Source organism: Rutilus rutilus, assembly GCF_951802725.1.
Source record: "Rutilus rutilus genome assembly, chromosome: 12".
Taxonomy (NCBI): domain Eukaryota; kingdom Metazoa; phylum Chordata; class Actinopteri; order Cypriniformes; family Leuciscidae; genus Rutilus; species Rutilus rutilus.
In genome coordinates, this window is record NC_140217.1 from 9,655,557 (window position 1) to 9,678,590 (window position 23,034).

General features: G+C 37.2%; 2 protein-coding genes across 9 annotated transcripts in view; both read right to left on the reverse strand.

The window, feature by feature from the left end:
• Positions 1-11,913, reverse strand: part of tanc1a (tetratricopeptide repeat, ankyrin repeat and coiled-coil containing 1a) — a 76,001-nt gene extending 64,088 nt beyond the window's left edge. For 3 of the 4 annotated variants that reach the window (XM_084425743.1, XM_084425742.1, XM_084425740.1), the window contains exons 1-2: positions 11,747-11,880; positions 2,007-2,105 (exon numbers count right to left, since the gene is read on the reverse strand). In XM_084425743.1, coding sequence (XP_084281869.1) covers positions 2,007-2,070 — 64 coding nt within the window. In that variant the 5' untranslated portion in view covers positions 2,071-2,105; positions 11,747-11,880. Of the gene's footprint in view, positions 1-2,006; positions 2,106-11,746 lie in introns of all 4 variants that reach the window. The other variant, XM_084425741.1, reaches the window with a different exon arrangement.
• Positions 11,914-13,591: 1,678 nt separating this feature from the next.
• Positions 13,592-23,034, reverse strand: part of pkp4 (plakophilin 4) — a 35,289-nt gene continuing 25,846 nt past the window's right edge. For all 5 annotated transcript variants that reach the window (XM_084426687.1, XM_084426688.1, XM_084426686.1 and 2 more), the window contains 11 exons: positions 22,491-22,674; positions 22,068-22,185; positions 21,276-21,467; positions 19,662-19,835; positions 19,108-19,258; positions 18,774-18,966; positions 18,481-18,565; positions 17,034-17,151; positions 16,732-16,863; positions 15,932-16,005; positions 13,592-14,667 (listed from right to left, as the gene is read on the reverse strand). In XM_084426687.1, the coding sequence (XP_084282813.1) occupies positions 14,428-14,667; positions 15,932-16,005; positions 16,732-16,863; positions 17,034-17,151; positions 18,481-18,565; positions 18,774-18,966; positions 19,108-19,258; positions 19,662-19,835; positions 21,276-21,467; positions 22,068-22,185; positions 22,491-22,674 (1,661 nt within the window). In that variant the 3' untranslated portion in view covers positions 13,592-14,427. The remainder of the gene's footprint in view (positions 14,668-15,931; positions 16,006-16,731; positions 16,864-17,033; positions 17,152-18,480; positions 18,566-18,773; positions 18,967-19,107; positions 19,259-19,661; positions 19,836-21,275; positions 21,468-22,067; positions 22,186-22,490; positions 22,675-23,034) is intronic.

Here is a 23,034-nt window from a genome sequence, read left to right on the forward strand (position 1 = left end):
AAACCAGTGCGATCGTGTGGAAATGGGTATCATTCATGGTAACGTGACATCAATGATGTAATGACTCTTTTGTCGCAGTGGAAGAGAGTGACATAAGAGTGAAAGACTTTCAAATTAATATTCATCCAAAATATTCTATAAAAAAAAGTCTGTAATTTACCCTCATGTCATTCAAAATCCATACGACTTTCGTGGAAGACAATACAATTTTTTGAAGAACATCCCGCCTAGTCTTTTTAATAAAATGAAAGTGAATGGGGGATTGGGTAGGTAAGCTACAAAACGACAAAAATTTAATAAAATAATTTAAAAAATAAACTACAGTAAAAGTAGTACAAAGCAAAGACTATAATATAACACAAGACAAATCACTCATATTGTTTTGAATGGGGAAAAGTGAAACGCTCAATATGGCGGATTAAGTCCCGCCTTCTAAATAAGAGCCGATTGCCGATTGGTAAAGTCATCGTGTCACTGCAGTTGCAGTTAGAAGCTCCGGTTCCTATATAAAGAGTCAGATGCGCGCTTCCACTGCGCATGAGCTTGATCCAGCCCAGAAATTTTGTTTTCAGTCATGATTTGAGCGTTGGAAACAATTTATGAGACAGTTGTTGTCAGATTTCATTGGTGATTTCAAATATGAAATTTAATCGTAAGCTTGGCGAACAGTTTTGGAGAATTTGATGTTTCCCCATTCAAAAACATAGGAGTTGCACTTGCATGCCCGAGAGACGTTTCAAAGATGGCCGCCGAGTAAAATGACTTGTCTTAAAGGGACTTTGTCCATAGTGACAACTGTAAAAGTAGTCCATTTTGAGTTCTGTACTTAGCTCTCCTTGATGCATTAATAAGAAAAGTAGATTTGTGATTTACATTTTTAGAGAATATAGATTTCAAAATTTGATATTGTCAAATATATTAAAGAATTTAATCTAATTAAAAAAAACTGAATATTAATTTAGGAACCCGACTCAATTTTTTTTTTTGTCTTACCCTGATATACTATGGTAAGCCTATTATGAGTGTTTATATTTTAGACCAGTCGGAATGGTTTTCGCAGGAAATTGTGTACCCATGCGTCACCGGCCCGTGCATGTCTCGTCATATCTGTAAATAGAAATAAAGTTGCTCCGGCTACTTTGAGACGTGTATGATGTGAGAGTGGCATAGGTTAGTTGTCTTGTCACAATGAGTAAGAAAGGTTGACATGGAGCGGCTAAATCTCAAACATCTGAAGAATCACCAGTTTAAAAAAGAACACGACAGTCACAGAGCTCGTAATAAAACAAGAACCAACATTGGCTTGGCTTTCGGAGATGGCAAAAACAGGGATTTGAAATGTTGTAAAAGTGACACGGAGATGGCGTTTTTATTATACTCAATAAGCGAGTAAGATATTTTATTAAACAGATATATTGCCATATGTAGCTCTATAACAGAGTTCATTGTAAAGCATTATCTATTGTGAAGGGTCATTTCATTGTGGTTGTTGTAGTGCTGTGCTGGAATGTATTTTCAACTTCTTCAGCTAGTCAGCTTGAGATCATTCCCATCTAAACTGGTTATATCTCATAAGTAGTGAATGTTTTACGAGAAGTATGATAAATATTCATCCGCACAGACACGCAGAGCAGAAGCACAACCAAAACAATGTTCTTCCGCAAAATGCATGCAGTTTTGTTTTTTAACTGCTAGAGGGCCAAAAGTTACATAGTACATGAGTATGAGTGTGTTTCCTGATCTGGAATTTTCAGTCCAGATCATTTTCCCGTGAGTATAAAGCAGTGACAAGCCACAGCCTGAGCTGGAATAAGAAAAAGAAAAACCTAAATCTCATTTAGCCAATCCCAACGACCTCTCTGTAAATCTCTTTGGAGGCCATAAGCCAATTATGCAATTAAATTAAGCATGCACACAATAGCCAAAAGCAAAGAACAGTTCAATAGGTGTCAGCAACGCTTTATTAATACTTTCCTTCCTTCTGGCCATAAAGAAGCATACTGTACCTGCTTCTCTTTTGCCAGCTCTTCCTCCTCCCTCTCGACCTTTCTTTAGCACTGCCTTAAACATGGTATAATTCCAACCTTTACTGCGGTCTTTTGTTCCTGCAGAAACACAAAGTTATTGAAGAGCACATTTAGAAACACAATGTATATATGGTAACTTATAGCAATTGTTAAAAGAAGAAGATCTGGTCAACACCACAATTCTTTGGGTGAGTAATTTAAACAAGTCACCAACAACTAACACAATGGAAAACAAAACCCCCTCCCTATTCATTTTATGTATGTGTGAGTTGCCACCTCATGACAGGAGGAATTGGTTGATGAAGTTCCCACATTCCACATCTAATTAACGCTCTGCTGCCTGGTCTTAGGCATATAAACAAATAAATAAAGAAACAGTGAGTGCCAGCAGTACCCGCACACTGTAAACTGTTGCACGCCACTCACTCACACAATCCATTAAATGTGAAATAAAAATACATTTAACAGCACAAACTGAAGCAAAACTGAAAGACCTTAGTAGGCAAGGAAAGACCAGTTGCTATAAACAACTCAAAATAAGAGGGAAACTAGTGTGCCACTGTCCTTCATGAGTCCATTCCATGTGTCCACACGGCAGCTGTCCACACTGACACGTCTCTCAGACAATGGAAGGAAATACCAGCCCGTCTACCAAACCTCCACTTGATTCGAAAATAGCAGAATGGATCTGTCAGCTTATCTGAGTATCCAGGCTCTCTCAGTACAGGCAGGTCAGAGGTGGACTACAACGCAATTTTTCCGGATCTTATGAAGTCATAATGTTACTCATTATGAGTAGAAGTCATAATCACCACCCACGAAATATGCAAAAAAGGGACAAAGCGTGGCTGAGCTGGATTATAGAAGACAGTGTTTTCGCTATGTCGTTTCCGAAACTCATTTGTTTGACCTTCCTAAGGCTGACAAACTTAGAGTGGATGAAACTTATTTTAAACACTGTTCCTGAACATTAAAACCCAAACGTTTATCTGTGTGCTGCACATTTTATGGAGAACAGCTTGTTTTCTGTAGCTTTTGTAAGCTCTCGCTTTTGTAAAACGGTTCAAAGGACCTCCTTAGGAAAATTAGCCATGGTTTTGTGATCGATTACTGTTTATTACCTTAATTTTCCAACAAATATCACAATTAAATGGTGGATAACGTCGTATCTATAATGCATTTTAAAATTACAAAAAAAAAATATATATACCACTCTGAGAATTCCTGTGAAATCTGTGTTTGCAAAGTCTGTGCATGAAAACCATTCTGCACTATCCTCTTGTTCGTTAACATTGTCAGGATCTGAATCAAGCTTGAATTGGTTTGAAATTGACGCCATCGTTAATATTTACACTAAAGAAGAACTTGCTGTTATTGGGGGGCGGAGCATTTACCGAACACGCGCTAAGCGCTGCCAATCATAACACACTGTGCTAACTAACCAATCACAGCACATTTCGTATTTCAGAAGGAGATGCTTCATCGAAATTGGCATGGCACGAGCCAGACTGGATAGAGAGGTGCTGCAATTAGGGGTGGGCGATATCTCGATATTTAAAATATATCTAGATATTTTTTAAACACGATATGGATTTTGACATATCGTATATATATCGATATATTGTTTATATTAATAAAAATTGTGTTATTTCAAATGTAGGCGCGTTGTGCGTGGCAAGCGCGCTCATAATGTAAGAGACGCCGGCGCGACCACAACATTGCCCAACATCAAATGGCAAACGTAATGCCAAGCGGAACGAAACTGCTCGTTATTGTGTGGTTGAAGGACCGTTTATCAGTTTGGGCCAAAGCAGCGCGAGCCGATCGTGATCATGCGACACTGTTACTACACAGCTCTAATGATCCAGTAAAGAAAGCATTTGAATTCGCCACAGAAGTAATAACATCGCTGCGAGATCTAGTGAGAAACATTCACATTTCTCCGTTATTAACGGATCAAACAGCGCTGACGTGGAAACCAGGAAGAAACATTGTGCCATGAATGAACTATCCAGTGTCCACAGATCAGCAACATTCACCATGGATTTACTGTAGTAACACTAACTGCAACCATGGAAGTTTGGCAGGAATAGTATGCCTTCAAGTAACATTACGTCAGTTTAATTTTGACATTATGAATACAATTGCCTCAAATGTTAATCTGAACTAAAAATAAACCTTTGTTTATAACTACTACAATATTACATTTCATTTTTTCCAAGGAGCTGTTTTGTTTTATATGCTCCTAGAGTCAATTATAGCTCCAGAATTGCTCAAAGTAAAAAAAATAGCATGATGTTTATGATGTTAGTTTTAATTATAAAAAAAGAATAAAAAAAATATTATTTAAAAATGTCGCAGAAGCACTTGTTCCTACATGAACTGCCTACCTCTTTGAACTTCAATAAAAAATACTTGGTGGTATTTGGCATATTTGTTTTTCCAGTAGTTTTTGGGGGGTTCTTTTTCCTGTAAAGATATCGAGATATATATCGTATATCGAGATATAGCAAAATATATCGAGATATATTTTTTGCTCCATATCGCCCAGCCCTAGCTGCAATAATGTAAAATATGTGCAAAATAATGTTTTTTGAACAATCAAGTATGATAACATTCTAGTACACCCCAAAAACAAAGTCAAGAGTTTTTAAAAGGCCATAATAGGGCCTCTTTAAGACCCCGATCACACCTAATGCATTTTTTTTAGGTTCGAAAAACGCGAGGCACACAGCACTGCCATTTGACCCCGACCACACAGAACTGGCAGTGCGCTGCGGTTTTTTATGTTGCTAAGTAACCAGCAAGTCAGCTGTCCTGTCAGTCTAATCGCGAGCACTTTAAAAAAATAAAAATAAAATAAAAACGCGATGACGTCGAGCGCTTTTTCTGCCCGAAGTTGCTATTTTTTCAACTGCAAAAAAGGCGCAACAGGCGGTGAAACCATTGGGCCAATGTTTCATAAAAAACTGAAGCTTCCCTGGGCGCCGTCATTGATTAGCAGACCCTCACCAGCTGTTAGCATTCCACTAACTCCCATTCATTTTGGCGTCACTTTCACAGCGAATAACTTTACATCTGAGGCGTTTAAAGACTCCATTTGTCCATTATTTATTTCTAAAGAAACACGAAAATGTATAAAAGGCTCCATTACCTTGTATCTTACATTATGGCCCCGTAGAAGCAGTTTTTGTAAAAATAGGCTAACGATTGCGTCATAACCACGCGACTCTCTGTCGCACAGTAGAGAAATTACCGTATGGACAGGAGGAGAAGTTCGAGGGCAATCGGGGGGACGTGGAGGCAAAATGACAAAATAATTAATCAGAATACTTAGCAAAAGTTTCTCCTGCTCCTAGCTCATGGACACCTCCTACTCACACTCTCCGTCTCTGAAAGTTTCGGAAGGGAATGATTCAGATTTCTCTTGGAACAGCTACAGAAGACAGACGGGTTGCTCACGTCACATCTACGTCGTCAAGCTCAGTTTGAGTCTGCGCAGTACGCTCAGCCATCAGGAAGTGAGAGCTTCTAATTGACTCTCCGTTGAAGTCTATGGGGTCGCAGTGTCCATTTTTTTTACTGTCTATGGGTGAAACGCGAGGCACCGCGAGCGCATAAACAGTGCGCAGAACTGCCATAGGAAAACAATTGAAAAAAGACGCCTCTCACTCCAAAAAAACGCTTTAGGTGTGATCGAGGCCTAAAAGTGTACTTGTCCAGTCAATGCTTTTAACCTCAAATTTATTTTCATACAGTGTGAAATTTCAAAACCTGAGATTAATTAATAATTTTTAAATAATAACCCAGGGTAAAGTATGAACAGAAAGAGACATGGAACAACATGGTTCAAAAGTTAAAAAAATGACCCTGGGGTAAATATGAAAAGCCCAAATGAGTGATGGACTGACTAACGCTTTGTTTTCTGTGGTTCCAAAAAAAGGATTGTTTATGCAGAAAATCAGAAAAAGAAAAGAAGAAAAGAAAGAAAATAGAGTAGCAGTGTGCAACATATCTTTGTGGGGAAATGAGTTAGGGGTATTAAGAAATGGTTCTTCAGACTGTTGGTTTGGGCTTAAAAACTATCACCATCAGCAACCGATTTTGCTGATTCCTTCCCTCAGCCACAGGACTGCTAGCCATAACCAACCAGAAGCAATCAAATAAAAAAAGAACAGATAAATGGAAATGAAACAATGCAATATACGGGAAACATTTGAAATGATTAAAGAAGCAAATTATGTTTTATAAATGATGCATCACAGTTGTGCACTTACAGTACTATAATTTGTTACAGTTTTGGAGACTAACTCTGGAATTGATTAGATTGTGTTCTGTTAATGTCAAAATTAATTGTTCAAGCCTAAAAAGCAGCACGGAACTAGTTCAATGGTTCAATACTAATTGCCTGGACTTAAAAGGAGCCACATCCTGTCGTTCAGAGACGTGGGTTTTGAAACACAAGCCTAAATGACATAATGAAAAACACATCACAGAAATTGTGCCCATCCAAAGACCATCTCATTTTCTCATCAACCGTCATTTCCTCTCCTCCTATACATACTAGGCACATATGCACCCCAGGAACATGAAGCAGAGTCACATACTGTACAGATTTGCAGATACACTGATGTCACAAAGATGATGTCACAACGAACTTCATCTGGATAGTGCTGGATACAAGGAAAACAGGCCTGGTGTCTTACTGAGACAAAGCACATACAGACAGAACTCTGAAAGAGGATCTAAACTTTTCACTCTGTTTTATAATGTAAGTCTATGGGATGTTTCACTACTAAAAGGATTATTACAAAAACCCTCAACCCTCAAATAGATGGATCATAAATATTGATATCACAACTGATATCTATTTATGGTCGTTCTTCTTTTAAAGTCATTGATTTCTGTTTGAGAAGCTAAAAAAGACCCGACCAAATCATCCCTGCGCGTGACTGAAAATCAAATTACAGACTCCAGAAAAGCGCATTAGAGCTTCACCAGTCTTGGAACCGAGCAACTGGAAAGCTCTGGTTTGACCACCGCTGGCCCTCCACCGTGAATAACGTTTTAAGTTGTACTTTCTAGTAATAGCAGGTTTCTGTGGGCCATGACTGCAGCCTAAATGTGAGTTTAATTGGATGAAAGCTGAGATATATCAGAGGCTGGAGGGAAAATAGAGGATGACAAGAAATAAGGTGGCGACTTGGGTGGATACCGAGGGAAGAAAGCAAAACATGACTTAAATGTATGGAAAACAGAGAAAGCCATGCATTCAGAAAACACAAAAGTACATTTAGAGCTACAGCACATGACAATATAAAACAGCTGAATGGGACCTTCTCATTCAAATGACACATTCAGAAACACATTTCAGAATTGGCGGTGCTCGTTCACTGAGTGGGAAATGAGGACAGCTTTTTCTAAATGGGTTTTATGGCTGAAACCTAAGGGAAAATGGCCTTGTTTCCTTTTATGGACAATCTGGCCTAAATCTCCCCACTTTACCATTTGAATAAGACATGACGACACATGGGGGTCTTATACAAATGTGCGGCCCTCACATCAAAAGCTGTCAAGCTTTTCAGGACTAACAAGAGCACATTTTTTATACTGAAGGTTATTGGTTTTGTGAGCAATTACGCAAGAACTAGTTTCCGTGATCCTCCAGCAGATCAGTGTCAGCATTCACTTTTTACATTCATTTCCATGGTAAAAGGGTAAATCTCACGAAGTGGTGTTTCAACGATCATTTAGATAATTAATGAGCACCAATTTAAAGAGGTAATAGATTGTGGCAAATATTTAACCTTTTAAGAGCCCTATCTCATCAAGAACGCTTGTATATCGCCGCTGTCGTGCTCCAAAAACGAAAAAAAAAAATACTTGCAAGTGTCATTATATTATTAAAATATGACCGAAATCATGTTGCAAATGGAGTTACAAGGTCTTGAACCGCAAATTTTGGACATGCACATTTTGTCCGTCATTAGAAGTGCATCGCATTATCTTTTCATCAACTGACATGCTATAAAGTTTACAGTACACTGTAAAAAAAAGTTGCTGCCTTAAATGAAGTACAATCAACTAGGATGTTTAAGTCATTTCAACTTAAATTACATTAAACTGACTTCAAAAAATAAGTTGAATCTTGTTAGTTGAAACTTAAAGTAAAAAATTGCTTAGCTTATTTGATGAGTTAAAGCAATGTAAAAACATGTTGTAATAACTTATTGAAAGAAATAAAAATGACGAAACATGGAGATACAAAGTTACAGCCCGACAGCGACAATAATATAGCATTTGTTGTACTGCCTCAAATCGGTTTTAAATATGTCTTATGATTTATTTATTTTTACACATCAATTACTTTTATAAAAAAAATTAAGCATAGATTACATTTTCTTTGAAATGATTATTATTATTATTATTATTATTATTTAAAATGATTCTTTTGAGGGGAAATACAACATTTCACGAGATTCACCTGGTTGATTGTATAGCTCAAGTGATTGTAGGCACATGATGGGAGAAACTATCCACAGAACCACCACGACATCTGTTTTCTCCACTCTTCCAATGGGTTTTTATTTACAGTAAACATGACATCATGGTGCGAGAAGAGAACATGATGTCACCATGATGACATCCACAGAGCAATGACTAACCAAAACTTATACAGTAGATCTGATGATCTAACTGATTTGCTATACTTTAGACATCTGAAGTAGATTAAAACATTGCAAGGCAAATTTTCCAATTTCAGATCCCACTTCAATACAGCCAGAAACCAAAGCTAAATCTTGCCATCAACATAATGTGTGTTGAGCTGATGAAAAAGAGAAGGATGTTCAAAGGCGTAGTCTATTTGAATCCGTTTGGATGGCAGTGTAACAATCCACACTTCATTTCACTAACCTATCTATAGACACCCTGTGGACATTAACTAGCCCACCCTTTCAGTCCAGCTCTTTTCAGGTCAAACATTAGCTCATTCTCTCCTGCTGAGTTAAACACAGTCAATTAAACTATTAGTCTGCCATTAAAACACTAGAGCGACTTTAGCAATAGCAAGACTGTGCAAGCCTGTACTTCCATTAATGAGTAAACATGGGAAATGCTCTAAAGGTGTTGACAGGGATATGGAAAGCTGGTGTTCACGACGTCCAAACAAGTACTGAAACGGAGAGCGTGTATCACTCACTAGATCGCTTCTGGAATTACTGATTAAATGAGCAGTTCTAGGGATTTGATGATTTTTCCAGTCATAACTTCTGTGGCACTCTCTCTTCAGCTGCCAGAATTCCTGTACGAAAACAACAATCCCTTTTCATTTTATTACGACTTTGCAAGTCGCTGGCTTCTGAGGAACTATAGAAGACATTAGGGCTCGCATAGACTAGTCGGGTAGTTGACTACTTCAACCACTATTCGTGCTGTCGGAAGCCATAAAGTACTCGAGTGAGAATAACCATACAACGCACTTGTTTTTCTTAACGCAAACCAACCAGCCATGACCCCGACCAAAGGGAATGAGGCAGGAGGATGATGACAGTGAACAGAAATTTGTCTTATTCAATTATAAACTACTGAGTAAAGATCTAAGTGATGCGAGTACAGATCTGTTATTGTTTTTACTGTTGAAGACCTGTGAAATGATGTTCTATAGTACCTTATCCTCTAGACTAACTAAACTGAATTGTATTAATATATTTATGCAAATATTGTTCGATGTCAAAAGTTATATAATGATGCTTGTCAAATTACAACGTGTTATATACAAAATTAAACCAGTTATTTTAACTTCAATAGGCCTTCAGGAGATGTAATTGTTGCAACTATTGGGCTGACAATTAATAAACACTTGTTGATCAGTTTTAATGACAATTAAGGACATAATTTTCATTTTTGGATGAACTATGCCTTTATAGAGTGCATTAGTACCCGCCCACTTTTTCAGTGCATTTTTTTCCCATATGGATTTTTTATTTATTTTTAGCTTTGTTAAAGTGTCATAACTTGTAAGCAATGAATGTACAAAGCCAACCAGCAGAGGGGAGTCACAACATTAGACATTTTTTGGGGAAAAAAGAAAGACAGACAAAGGTACAAGACTGTACTTAATGGCTAATGAGGGAAACAACTACAATCCCATGAAGCACTGCAAATGCCAATCGAATTAAACTAATCTAAAATCTTTTTAAAGTAGCTGATTCTATCTGTAGAAACAGCTAGGCTACTTTAATTCATTCCCTGCAAGCACTTTTGGCACAATTTGCTCGCCGAGACTCTGATTTTGGAATTTTCTGTACAGAATCATGGGTAATGTAGTTTCACTGTTAAATACGATATAGTTTAGTTGAAATAACGTGAACAGATAGATTCAAGAAAAGCATATATCATCAATTATCAGCCTTGAAGCTCACAAGAGGTTTATAAGTTATTGTTAAGAATCAATTTCCCTAAGGAGAATTGTTTTTTTACTCACTATACTCAATAAAGATGGCACACATTATTGCAATATAGAGACCTTTTCATAAAGCTGTTATGGAAACAGTGCAAGGAATGCTCACAGTGAAAGTGCAAGACACCGAAGGAACATAAGTATTAAGCTGTGGGATAAGGACAATATCTTCTTTCACGAAAACCCACAAGGCATGTGGTCCATGCTCTTGATTTAGCAAAATTCAGTATAATTTGATAGGGTTCAATAGAGCGTGCAACGACAGATTCGGTGATCAGAACAATGGCAGCAAGCTTCAAAAATGAAATCCTACTCTGCTTACCACAAGTGATCTGATTACTTTTCAGGCCGAGGGCAGCAATAACAGAAGTCTACTGAACTGAAAACATTAACTAACTGAATCAAGAAGGCTTTAGGGTACAGTGTGGAAAAGAGACATGAAATGCAAGGTTTTAATGACAAACATGCATGGATGAAAGGTTCAGCTGACCTTTACAAATGCAAGAACAAACACATTCCATTACTTTGTCAAAACTAGTATAATGTGTGTGTGTGTGTGTGTGTGTGTGTGTGTGTACACACCTGTTCAGTGTCAGTTGGCTCCTGACCCTTGCTGGAAAGTCTCAGGTACATCACATTTTTTCTCAAAAAGAGCATGTGTGTAAAGAGGAAAAGAAACTTTCAAGTGGCTTTTCAGGCTTCAAGTGTTGATTTAAAGGTCCAAAGTTCCTGACCGTAAGTATTTGCCACTCAAAATATCCACATGTGATGCCTAACTCTTTTCCATTCAGTGTAGAGCAGTATTGTGTGGCTCAAACATTTTCATTAGCCTAAAGTTTCAAAGAAAGAGTTTCAAGAAAGCAGCTGTCACATACTTAGTGTGCAAAAAAATCCCTTGTATGATTGAGCAAAAAAAGATCAACAAACAAATATTAATCAGGATGATAAATTACTGAACTATTTTGTGTAGAAATTATGATCAGTGTCGCACGTGACAGCAGAAACATCACAGCATGACAGACCACTCAGACACTGGAAAACTTAATCTATCCAACAAAAGACGCTTATAAAATTACTTTGAAGCAAATAACACAACTGGTAAACAACATGCTCTGAAACGCGAACGTTTGACATCAACAGGAACGCTGCAGAATCTCTATGCAGCGACTTCACGAGACCAAAACTTGCAAAGGTTGTCAGATTTAACTTTGTTTCGTGTACACAGAGGTTTCAGAATTAAAGCTTGTAGGAAACTTACCTGTTTTAAGAGAGATACCACGCAGACTCGCTCAGAATTACTTCATGACTGGAGTGGGTGAGTGAGTAAAGGAGTGAGTGAGTGAAGGAGCGCGTTCCATCAACTCCTCCCTCCCGCGATTCCCTCAATCAGTCAGTCAAGAAACTGACGCACGCGCCTCTCTGAGCGGGGAACGTGACACAACTTTCTTTCCTTAAAGCGAATTTCAGTATTTTTTTTAAATAAATATAAAATCCTATTTAAGATGTGAAATCATGCCTCCATCAAATATCTCAAACTCACACATTTTCACAAGATGACAATTATTATTATCATCAGAATGAATTGAACTGACTGAATATTAATTTCATAAATTGTAATTCAATTCAATTCAATTCACTTGTAATACATTTTAATAATTCATTTTAATACTTTGGTTTGAGCAGTTTTTATGTAACCTTTTTAAATATTTAATCATTTCATAAGATTTTCCTATACGTCCTCTTTAAAAAAAAAAAATTGTAAACAAAATATTTTAACATTTACATAATTTTCCTGAAGGTTTTGGTGCTGAAAACAAAAGCAGTAAACAGCAATGGTTTTCACTTATGACATATCTTATCATAATCATCTTATCAATTTGCTACTTATAGCTAAATTTAATATACATAAATATAAATTTAATTATAACTTTAAAGGCAGAAGTTCAACAACATAAAAACAATATTAAGTTTTCAAACTAAAACATTTTAATGTTTTTATTTAATTTATATTATTTATTATTTAATTTATTTCTATCTTATGATTTATTTATTTTTGTTGTTTATCCTAATATTCCCTGACTGTATTTGTAAAGTAGTTCGTTTGTCTCACTTAAAAAAAAATAAAAAAAAATTCAAGTTAACCCTCATGCTAGTTAAAAATTCTCACTGATACAATGGCCAACTTTAGCTTTTTAATTTCAGTCCTGTTAGGTTCCAAAATATTAATTGTCTTGCAATAGCCTAAATATCAAGTTATTAATAAAAAAAAGTTCATGAGCATGACCAAAGCATATTTTTGAATGTCCGGTTTACGCTTTTATAGATACTTTACCTACATTACGCCAAAAATTGTAATACTTTTTAAAATAATTTTACTTTACTACACTTTAATAAATACTTTTTGTAATACATGATTGGCCGTTTTGTTTTCATGATAGGCTACAGTGAAGCAGGAATTGACCGCTAATAAATCTGTGCCGACAGTAAAAGCTCAACAGGGAACAAGGAAATAAATATACTGATAAGGATCAGGGGTTTCATTCCCTCAAACCACTAGTCCATCCATAATATCCATCCTATCCTGTGCAGTCTTTTCCACTCTTTAGCGCCCCCGTGTGGCTATCGATGGAACAACTTTCTAATTAAAGGGATAGTTCACCCAAAAATGAAGATTCTGTCATCATTTACTCACCCTCATGTCGTTCTAAACCTGTATGAATTTCTGTCTTCTGCTGAACACAACAGAAAATATTTTGAAGAATGTTGGTAACCAAATAGTTCGTGGTAGCCATTGACTTCCATAGTATTTTTTTTTTTTTTTTCATACTATGGAAGTCGTCAACTGTCTGGTTACCAACATTCTTCAAAATATCTTCTTCTGTGTTCAGCAGAAGACAGAAATTCATACAGGTTTAGAACGACATGAGGGTGAGTAAAATGATGACAGAATCTTCATTTTTGGGTGAACTATCCCTTTAATGCACATACATTAGCGCCGTTCGCTGTCAGGATGCTTTAACGCAATTTGTAGCGTGAAAAACACCTGAAAATAAAATTGAATCGTAGCTTCTTATGGTAGAGAAATAAACAACATAATCCAACATCAAATATTAAAAAAACAAATGTCATCTTTATTACATCTAAATATTCTGATAGTAATAACTTTTGCCTCCATAAGGTCTCTTACATATACACACAGTTCTACATAGCGTTTTATCATGGCACAGTTTTTTGTGCTTAGTAGCACAGATCACGGTTGTACAATAAACTGACGTAGTTGTGCAAGACTCCATGGAACATACATTAATCTTTACATTAAGTAGGCTACAGCAATGAGATCAGACAAAATGACGTTTTTGTTTCAATTGCACAGAACATTATTAGTGTTTTTTATCTTCTTCTTTTTTACACTGCTATTATTTCTTTATTAGACTTTTCAGCCAATATGTAATTTAGTTACACCTTTTCATTTTGCTCAAAAACTGGGGTGACCATAATACATGCCGTTAAAAAAAAACACATGAAAAATCAAATCATAAAAAGATGGTTCAAGTTCTCAGTAAATCAGACCTTAAACACGTGTTGCTGTTTAAAAACAGCAGATACTGAAAAGTAAATCTTTGGCTCACACTCAATCCCGGGTCAAATTCAAGTTAATTTAATGGAGCGTTTAATGTCATCTATTCTCGCGCACACTTTCCCACTCGCACCTGCAGACACACACCCAACACAAATGGAAATGAATGTCGCTGCACCGGACACACAAAACAAATGAAATTTGTTGAATGAAAATGAACCAGTCACTTCAAATGCAACAGCTTGTCCATACAACAGTCTTGGAATCCACTGATCCAGATATGTCTTAAGGAGTGACACGTCCTTGTTATATTCTATCTATGGCTACACGTTACATGAACAATTACGCACAAACGTACATGCCTACACCCATGAGTCAGGTGAGGCCGGGTAGGGCTGAGTTCTGTAAGAAGGCCTGCGTGTGGTGGAGTAGAAGTCCACGTAGTTGGTATTGGGTTTGAGCACCTGCCTCTCGCTCACCACGGGATAACGGACCGGCTCGTCCAGGTAGGCGTCCTCGTAGCCCATCGGAGACGACAGGTACATTCCAAAAGTGTCATAGGTGCTTTGATTTGAGTCATCTGGGTAGTAGAGCCGGCCATGCTGAGAGAAGAGACAAAATGAGTGCCTTTTGTGTTCATCATTTACATGTATAAACAGTGACAACAAATAACTTTTTCTAAACATAATCTAGTGGCTCTTTCCTCATAAGGTGCTTTATTTGCCTGTTATATGTGTTAAACTTTTGTATTATATATATATATATATATATATATAGAGTCTCTCTAAGTTTCAGAGTTATGTTTCAACACATACCATCTTAGTTATCCCACACTAACGTCTAATCTATTATTAAATGATATAAAAAGTAATCTAAAATATCTCCTCTTTTAACATCACTTTATCTTATATTTTGCTAGGTTGATCAGAAGATGATCTTAATTTGGTAACCCTGTTTCAATTACTTTTTTTTTTTTTACAGTAAACAACTAAAAACCTAACTTACTGTAGAAATATCAGCATTAAGGCCTTTTTACATTAACACAAAAAGTTCAATTTTCACATACAATAAGATACAAATTCATGTTCTCTCTCTGACATTAGGAGGCACTTATAGAAAAGCAGAATACCCTGGTTACGGAAACTTTATGTAACAGCGGCAGCTCTGGGCATGTGACCAATAGCGTGAATCTTATTGGCTGCCAGAATGTTTCGCAGCGCAATGGAAAACAAGATTAGAACACAACTCTAGTTGCATTGACGGCATCCGAATGTTTGCGTCAGTCAGACGCATTGACGGCAGCTTGCTCAAATAAAAAAATTTGCACCGAAAATTCATCTTGATGAGATCTTTAAACTCTAATAAACATCTTGACGTGTCGTGATTTAAAGCTCAAAGCTAGTAACAGCTTGTAAAATATTAAATAAATAACTGTAAAACTGTTACTTATTTAACGTTTTGTACATCCAGATATATACACTAATATTTATTCATTTAATTTGAGATGGCACAATGCAATTTATGAGCATTTAGAATAAGAGATAAATATTTGAAATCTTACAAAAAAATTGTTTTACCTTACATTTTTACATTTTACCTTATAAAATTATTTTAAAACTTTATATACAGTACCAGTTTCATACAATGGACCCACATAGAGTGAGACATTAAACTCAATGCTTGTTTTATTAGTGGTCAAGAAAAAAAAGCCAATGGATTATGTAAACTTCATCTGCTGGGATTAGACGCATTAAATCTACATCAATGGATATCCTTTGCAGAGGGCATATGGCATCTGGGCTCAGCTGGCTTCAGATTGAGCCATTTCTTCTTTTGTTCTGTGAGGCGAGCAAGAGTTAAACTCACCTGTGACCTGTGGGACTCCTCCGCTGAAGGAGAGGGATAGGAACTGATGAAATAGGCTGACTGCTTTCCAGACCCTAAACACATATAAACACAAATATTAAAACACCTCAATAAATGCTTGTATGTACCAGGTATAGTTATGGCCATCCATGTTATCTAATAATTTGATGTTTAAACGCGTTATATTTTATCTAAGAGCACAGTTCAACAGCCCAACAGACCTAATGAAGACCTCACTCACACTGAACCCACATTCTGAATCGCAGACACATAATCAGACCCTCCAGGTTGAAGTATCACCAATCAATGAAGAGTAACTACGGAGGTCAAGTGCTCTTAAATGAATGACCATCACGGCTTCCGACCAGACAGGGAAGTAAAACTGATTGCTCTATTAGTTGAAGAGAGCATGGGTGAAATATCTATTAGTGCATCAGTCCAGCTTCTAATTCACAGACAGAGCCTTCTGTTGTTTTTCAAGAGTGCTGTTCCATAAATCATAACCAACGATGCTGCAAATTTCTGAATTAAAGAAAATATTCAGAAAGAAAGACTTAATTACATCCACTGGGACTTGACAAGAATGGTGAGGGGAGAAACTTAAGATTATTGGTTAATATTGTTTTTCCCTGACTGCACACTCTTGGCCACACCAGTAGAAAAGTCATTTCAAGGGCAGAAAATTCTAATACATTTTAATGGAACATTACAAAAGCCTTTTTTCTTTAAAATACTATAAAGTGTACATAATAAGAATGTGGGTATTTGCCTGTTAAGAAGTGAACAGAGAACTTGCTCACCTGTATACTGACTTGTGTTTCTGTTGGCGTCTCCATAATAATTATGAAGTTGCATAGATGACTGGGTCCGCCGCTGATTTAAACGATGACCTCTTATACCCAACACGGCCGGGGAAGAGGTGGCACTGCCTCCTAAATGTGTGGAGGACAAAATTAAATATCGATTGTCAATTAACCATTTCAGAGTGCAAAGAAAAAATAAGAAAATAAAAATAAAACGACCAAATAATAATATTAATATCAGCCTATAAAGGCAGTGAGTCATTTCCCCGTAGCTTCTACAGAATTACAATCAGACCCACCTGATTGGATAACAGGAGACATCTGTACGTTGCTGGTTGGCAGAGTAGGTTGGGAACGGTAGCGGTCTCGCTCGAGTGTTGACACTGGAGTTATGAAGTGATTCTGGTTCCATCCATCCTGATGAATCACAGAACACACAGGCCCTGTTTACACCTACTATTATTATACATCTCAGGTGATCCAATCACAAGTGGTAAGCAGACACAGAGTATTTTTTACTAATTCAAGTAATTTTGATGATCGTATTGTTGTTCTCTTCTAGGTTTATACTGTTATTGTAGTGCAATGGTTGATTTACAAGTATTATGATTAAGCAATTGTTCGCCTTTTTTTCCACAAGGCATTAGTGTATACACTATAAATTATATAAAGCCTTTTCAACTTGCATTGCCTCCAAATGTGGTTTGAGTCATCAGATCAGAGCTTTTAGGACACTGTTGAAACTACAACAGTAGCTGCATTTTCCTAATCAGTATCTCTGTCTTGGTTTCCAGTTAAATATCTAAACATCTAAAACAAGATGCATTTAATTGAAAAGTTAAGTAATATTTTTCTTGTTTTAAGCATAAATTCAACTAAATTGAGTCAAGTTTATGTTTAAAAACGAAAAACTTAATTCAAGACATTGTCTGAAGCAAATTGTTAAGTAAATGTGTGTTGTTTTAAGGATATTTAGATATATTTTTTACTAAAAGGCAAGACAAAAATACTGATTATTAAAAATGTTTGCATTTATTGTAGGAGTGTACTGCATGTGTACTGAACTAATACAGTCAAACTCAGAGTTTCCCCTGGGATGGAACAATATTGTTTATACCGATATACTTCGACATTGCGAACACATCTGAAAAATAGCTGCTGCCGGATAAGTGCACAATCCAATTTAAATCGTAAACCTACATGGCTTGCCCTACTGTCAGATGTGTGTTGAGACGCGTTTTCCTCAGAGTGCAACTTGCATCTTACAGTTGTATATTAACCACGCAAATATTTCCATTTCACATAAAGGATTACGAGTCTACATGAACGAGTGTCGGCGTGTGCACGCGTGTCAAATAAACAAAGGACGTTAGAATGGAGGCGCAATAATTCTAACCTTATTCTAACACAGCACTTCAAATCTCGTCCCCCAATCACAACAGCACCATAAACTGCAGTGTATGTTGATGCCAGTTGCTGAAATCCTGACCGAATTTTTTTTTGTAATTTAAAGACAGACATAGCTTGTTCAGTAAACCACTTTTTACTTGTTTTTTTCCCCGTTGTACCAAAAAACATACCAAACCACTTCAAAACCGAGGTACGTAGCGAACCATATTTTTTATGTACCCTTACACCCCTAATTTATTGCTGTGCACTTTTGATCAGATCCTACAAAATGGATATCATGTGAAAATCATGAGAACATCAGGGCCCCTAACCCCAGCAATGGTTGAGAACAAGTACCTTTTTGTAGAAGGTGCGCAGATCTCTGTACTGCCACAGAGTGTTTAACACCTGAGCCGCTGCCTTGACCACCTTCATGGAGTACCTACAACAGAGAACAAGAGCTCAAACACTCCTGCCCGGACTAGGAGGTCCAAAGAAAGCATAGAGGCTCTCTCTATATATTTACTTTAATCATATTAAATGTACTTAAAAAAAAAAAGAAGAGGTTTTTAGGTTATAAAACAGTGCACCAACGCCAATGAACACATAAAACTGCCCACTTCAACCAGCCCATAAAAAGAGGCATGTACCTCTCCCCACGTCCTCGGCTGATTGTAACCAGTTTGTCGATGCCGCCTGTCTGGGCGAGCGCACGGGCGTTCTCCATATTCCTGCTGGTGACCTCGTGCAGGGCACAGCAGACCGCCGCCACCGTCTCATCCGACAGCAGGGAGGGCCCATTGCCAGGGAGACGGGTCACTAGGTCCCGCATGGCGTATTTTCCTTTCAAAGCAACCGAATTCAGCAAATATTTATTTTAGAAGATGCAATGCAGTTTTTAATGGCCACATAAAACCGACGTATAATAAAAACGGAATGTAAGGCATTGCACTGAGTTCATGGCAATGAGTTTGAGTGACTGACCAATGAGCTCCTTGTTCCTGGCGTCCAGAGCCATGTTACGTAGAGCAGTGGCCACAGAACAGACCACCCTGTCATTATCCATTCTTAGTAGCTCCACCAGAATGGGCAAACCCTTTTCTTTACGTACGGCAGCACGGATGTAGGCCGCAAACTGAATGGTGAGAGAGAGAGAGAGCATAAAAGAAGTTAACATTTCAGAGAAGGTTATCATCTATCAGTGCGACCAGTGCATTAACATTTACTGAATTAAAAAAAAGTAATGAAATCAAAACGTTTTTCTTAGTTCTGACTGAAAACTGCAAAAGGATGCTAAAAGGGAAAGCAAACAGAAAATTAAATACAACTGTTGCTGTATTAGAACCTTGAAGCTACATCTAGACAGATAGTGTGTGTGTGTGTGTGTGTGTGTGTGTGTGTGTGTGTGTGTGTGTGTGTGTGTGTAGGACATATTCTTCATCCACCAACCAATTATAGACATTCATATAATTCAGCTCTATTCTGAGCGCTGTGTCTGTATAATTCAGTTTATGGTATAGTGACCACAAGCAGCCTACCCTCCAGGTTCCAGCGGAAAGATTCTGCAGAGACCCAGCCGCCCCTTCCAGCGTGGCTGGGTTGGAGCTCTCTGCCAGCAGAGTGAGGTACGGCTTCACCACAGATGGATGCCACAGCATCTCTGCCCCCTTTGGACTTCCAGAAAATCCTGGAATAGGCCCCACACCATCCCACTGCATCATAGGATCATAGAACACAAAGAGTGATAGGTTAGTTTCAGATTTGAACTTATGGAAATAAAGTGTTAAATACAAAAGGAAAAAAACATTTGTAAACATAAAATTAATTATTATCCATTTACAGTATTTTCATTTATTAATATATTTTAATGTAATTATTAATTACAATACCAAACTTAATCATAATGACAATCCATAACTTTCTCACTTTTTGACAAATGAACTTCCTGTTTCCAGCTGGTCATTATTACCAGATTTAAATTGAATTAAAATAATTACATTTATTTAAAATAATAATAAATAATTTTTAAATAATAAAATTAATCAATAATTGAATTTTATTAGGGATGCACCGAGAGAAAAAAAAAATGTATTTCTAATTTTCGCATTCTTATTTCTTTTTTTTTGTATAACTGTATTAATATTAGACTTTTTAATGAAATTCAATAATGATATTGAATTAAAAAAAAATACAAGCCAATAAAATAAAATAACCACACTTTTATTGAAAGTAACACACTAAAATATTAAATATATATATATATATCATTCTTTATTCAGTTCTATGCAACAGAATCAGATTTAACAGGATTTATTTTTTGACCAATTATCCAAATAATGAATAGTCCTACAAAGCTATTATTATCATCAGAGCATGTGAGCAGAGCGTAGCGGGGAGCGGATCAGTGAACGAGAGGGTAGCGTCATTTTACCACAGCGTTACAGCACAGTAGGGCTATTGCAAACAGAAACAAGTATACTACTACATAGAAATTGATATAGTTATTTGAGCGGACTGTGTTTTTCCGATGAGCAAGAGCCTTACGTAAGTGGAGCGTTCGCATGGGCCGCGAGCAACTGAGCCTGTGCACAGAGCGTAATATTGAGCGGAGTGTCACACCATGCAGTAATAACGGCTAGAGCGAGAGTGAAATCTGGGTGCTAAACACTGGGGTGCGGGGCAGCATATATCTTCGACCATTTTTCTGTTTCGGCCAAAAACCGAAAATGCAATTCCGGTGTATCCCTATATTTTATAAATATTGCACTCACAATCTACAAATAATTTATCTACATATAAACATTTTATAGCTAATGAAAATGAGTTGTCCTAGGCTATAATTAGGTCCTAGAAATGTCCTAGGCTTTTCCATTACTTTTTAATATTTTATTAATTTCAATGAATTCCAGGGCTAGAAATCCCAATTGTAAAATGTACTAATGTTCTCAGGTTTTAAATGACTCTGCTGAAAAACAATTCCTGTAAATGTACAGCTTTTGGTGCCTCATATGAAACACTGTGCAAAGCTATTTGCAAAGTGAATTTCCCTCCCCAACAACCCCTTATCATTTAATTTTTCTAAAGAGCACAGAAGCCGTTTTAAGCTTTAAAGAACATGGAATCCAAGCTTAGTTTATGTAGTGAGAGTTCACCTGCTGATCCTGCCAGGACCTCTTCTTCTTCTTCTTTCTGAGACCCCAGCAGCTGTAGTCGGCCTGCTTACCGGAGCTGTCCGGGCCCAGGAGCGTGTCCAGGTCCTGAGTTCCCATCAGCCGAGACGGAGGCATCTCCAACTCAAGACGGTAAGACAGGTTCCTCAAAGTGCACACACAGTTTTCCACAATCTGAAAAAGTATTGGTCTGTGTTTAAGATACTTTATGGTAATACTAATTTTGGAGCTTGACAGTCCCAATCCTCATTATATTAAAAAGCATCCTGGATATTCTTCAAAAATCACCTTTTGTGTTCCATGTTTAAAAGAAAGTGAAAATGGTTCAATTAAATGAGTAAATTAAATAAATAATAACAATAGCTATGTTTATAATGATTATTATCAGCATTAATAAAAATGAATGTAATGTAATACTATAATTAAAAAAACATTTTCTTTTCCAGGCTGTTCCAGCAGATGGCATGCTATGACTAAGATTTTGTGTAGAAAGACCCGAAGCCGAACATCGCTGTGGTCCACCACTAGGGGCACTCAATACTATTTGGCCCTTAGAGGAGTGGCATGGAAAACATGTAACACCTTTTTATAAGCAACAAGAGCCTCTGCCAGTTCCCAGCTGTCATCGCATATACAGTCTGAAAATTAGTCAAATATCTGGCAAGATTATATCAAACATGTTCCAAATATTAGCAACAATGCAATTCAATGCTGTACATCAGAACTGGATGGTTTTAGATATATTCTGTATGCAATCAGAAGAATATCTCTAACCTTGCTGTCATAATCGGAGGTGTTTACACATGTTTTGATTATATAGAGGAGGGAATCAATCAGCCCTTCACAGCAACGCATCTGCCTTCTGGCCTCTTCTCCAGCTGAGCTCAGGTTCCTGAGACATGCGCACACACACACACACACACACATCAGCATAATCATGTGGTCAACAATACAATGTTCATCTGATTCAGATGAATACAGTCATTGTCACAAAGAAATGTAAACAGTGATCATCTCAGAGGTTGAAGAGTGATACTGCTACCACCAGGGATATGTAAAACTCTATATTTTCCAAATCAGCTAGTCAGCAGGTTATCTGAACCACTATTGATTAATTGATCTTAACAGGAAGCCCTGTATAATTAGGCTGGTACACATGACCGGTCGTTTCTAAGGGGACATTTGCATGAGACTTACCTGAGGCATCCGGTGGTGTTCCTCAGCACCAAAGACGAGTGCAGTTTGAGTTTCTGGTCCTCTCGTTGAGGGGCCGCACCCCACCCGGAGTGAGGGATAATCACTGTGTTGGTAAGTGGGCCGAGAGCGTCCCGAGCGATCGTCATCTTCACAGAATCACATGACGAAAGGTTCCACAACACACCTGTCAAGACAAGACCCATCAAATTCAATGGTATAGTATTAAATGAGTGCCAATTAAATATATAAAATGAAGGAATCTATTATACATTTATGAATTAAAATATAATAAATACTAAATAACTTATTTAACCCTCTGTGGGGACATAGAATTGCCACTGGCTAGTAAATTGTTTAGTTTTCTTGTCAGACAAACACAACACACAAATGTACTGTATGTATGTCGGTCAAATGTTCAGAATATTTAAGATTTTTATTTATTAAAGAAATCTCTTACGCTCACTACAGGGGCTTTCGCACTGGATAGTTCTAGGGACTTAGTGGTAGGACCTAGCCTCCAGGGTGGCTCCCGAGAACTAATGGT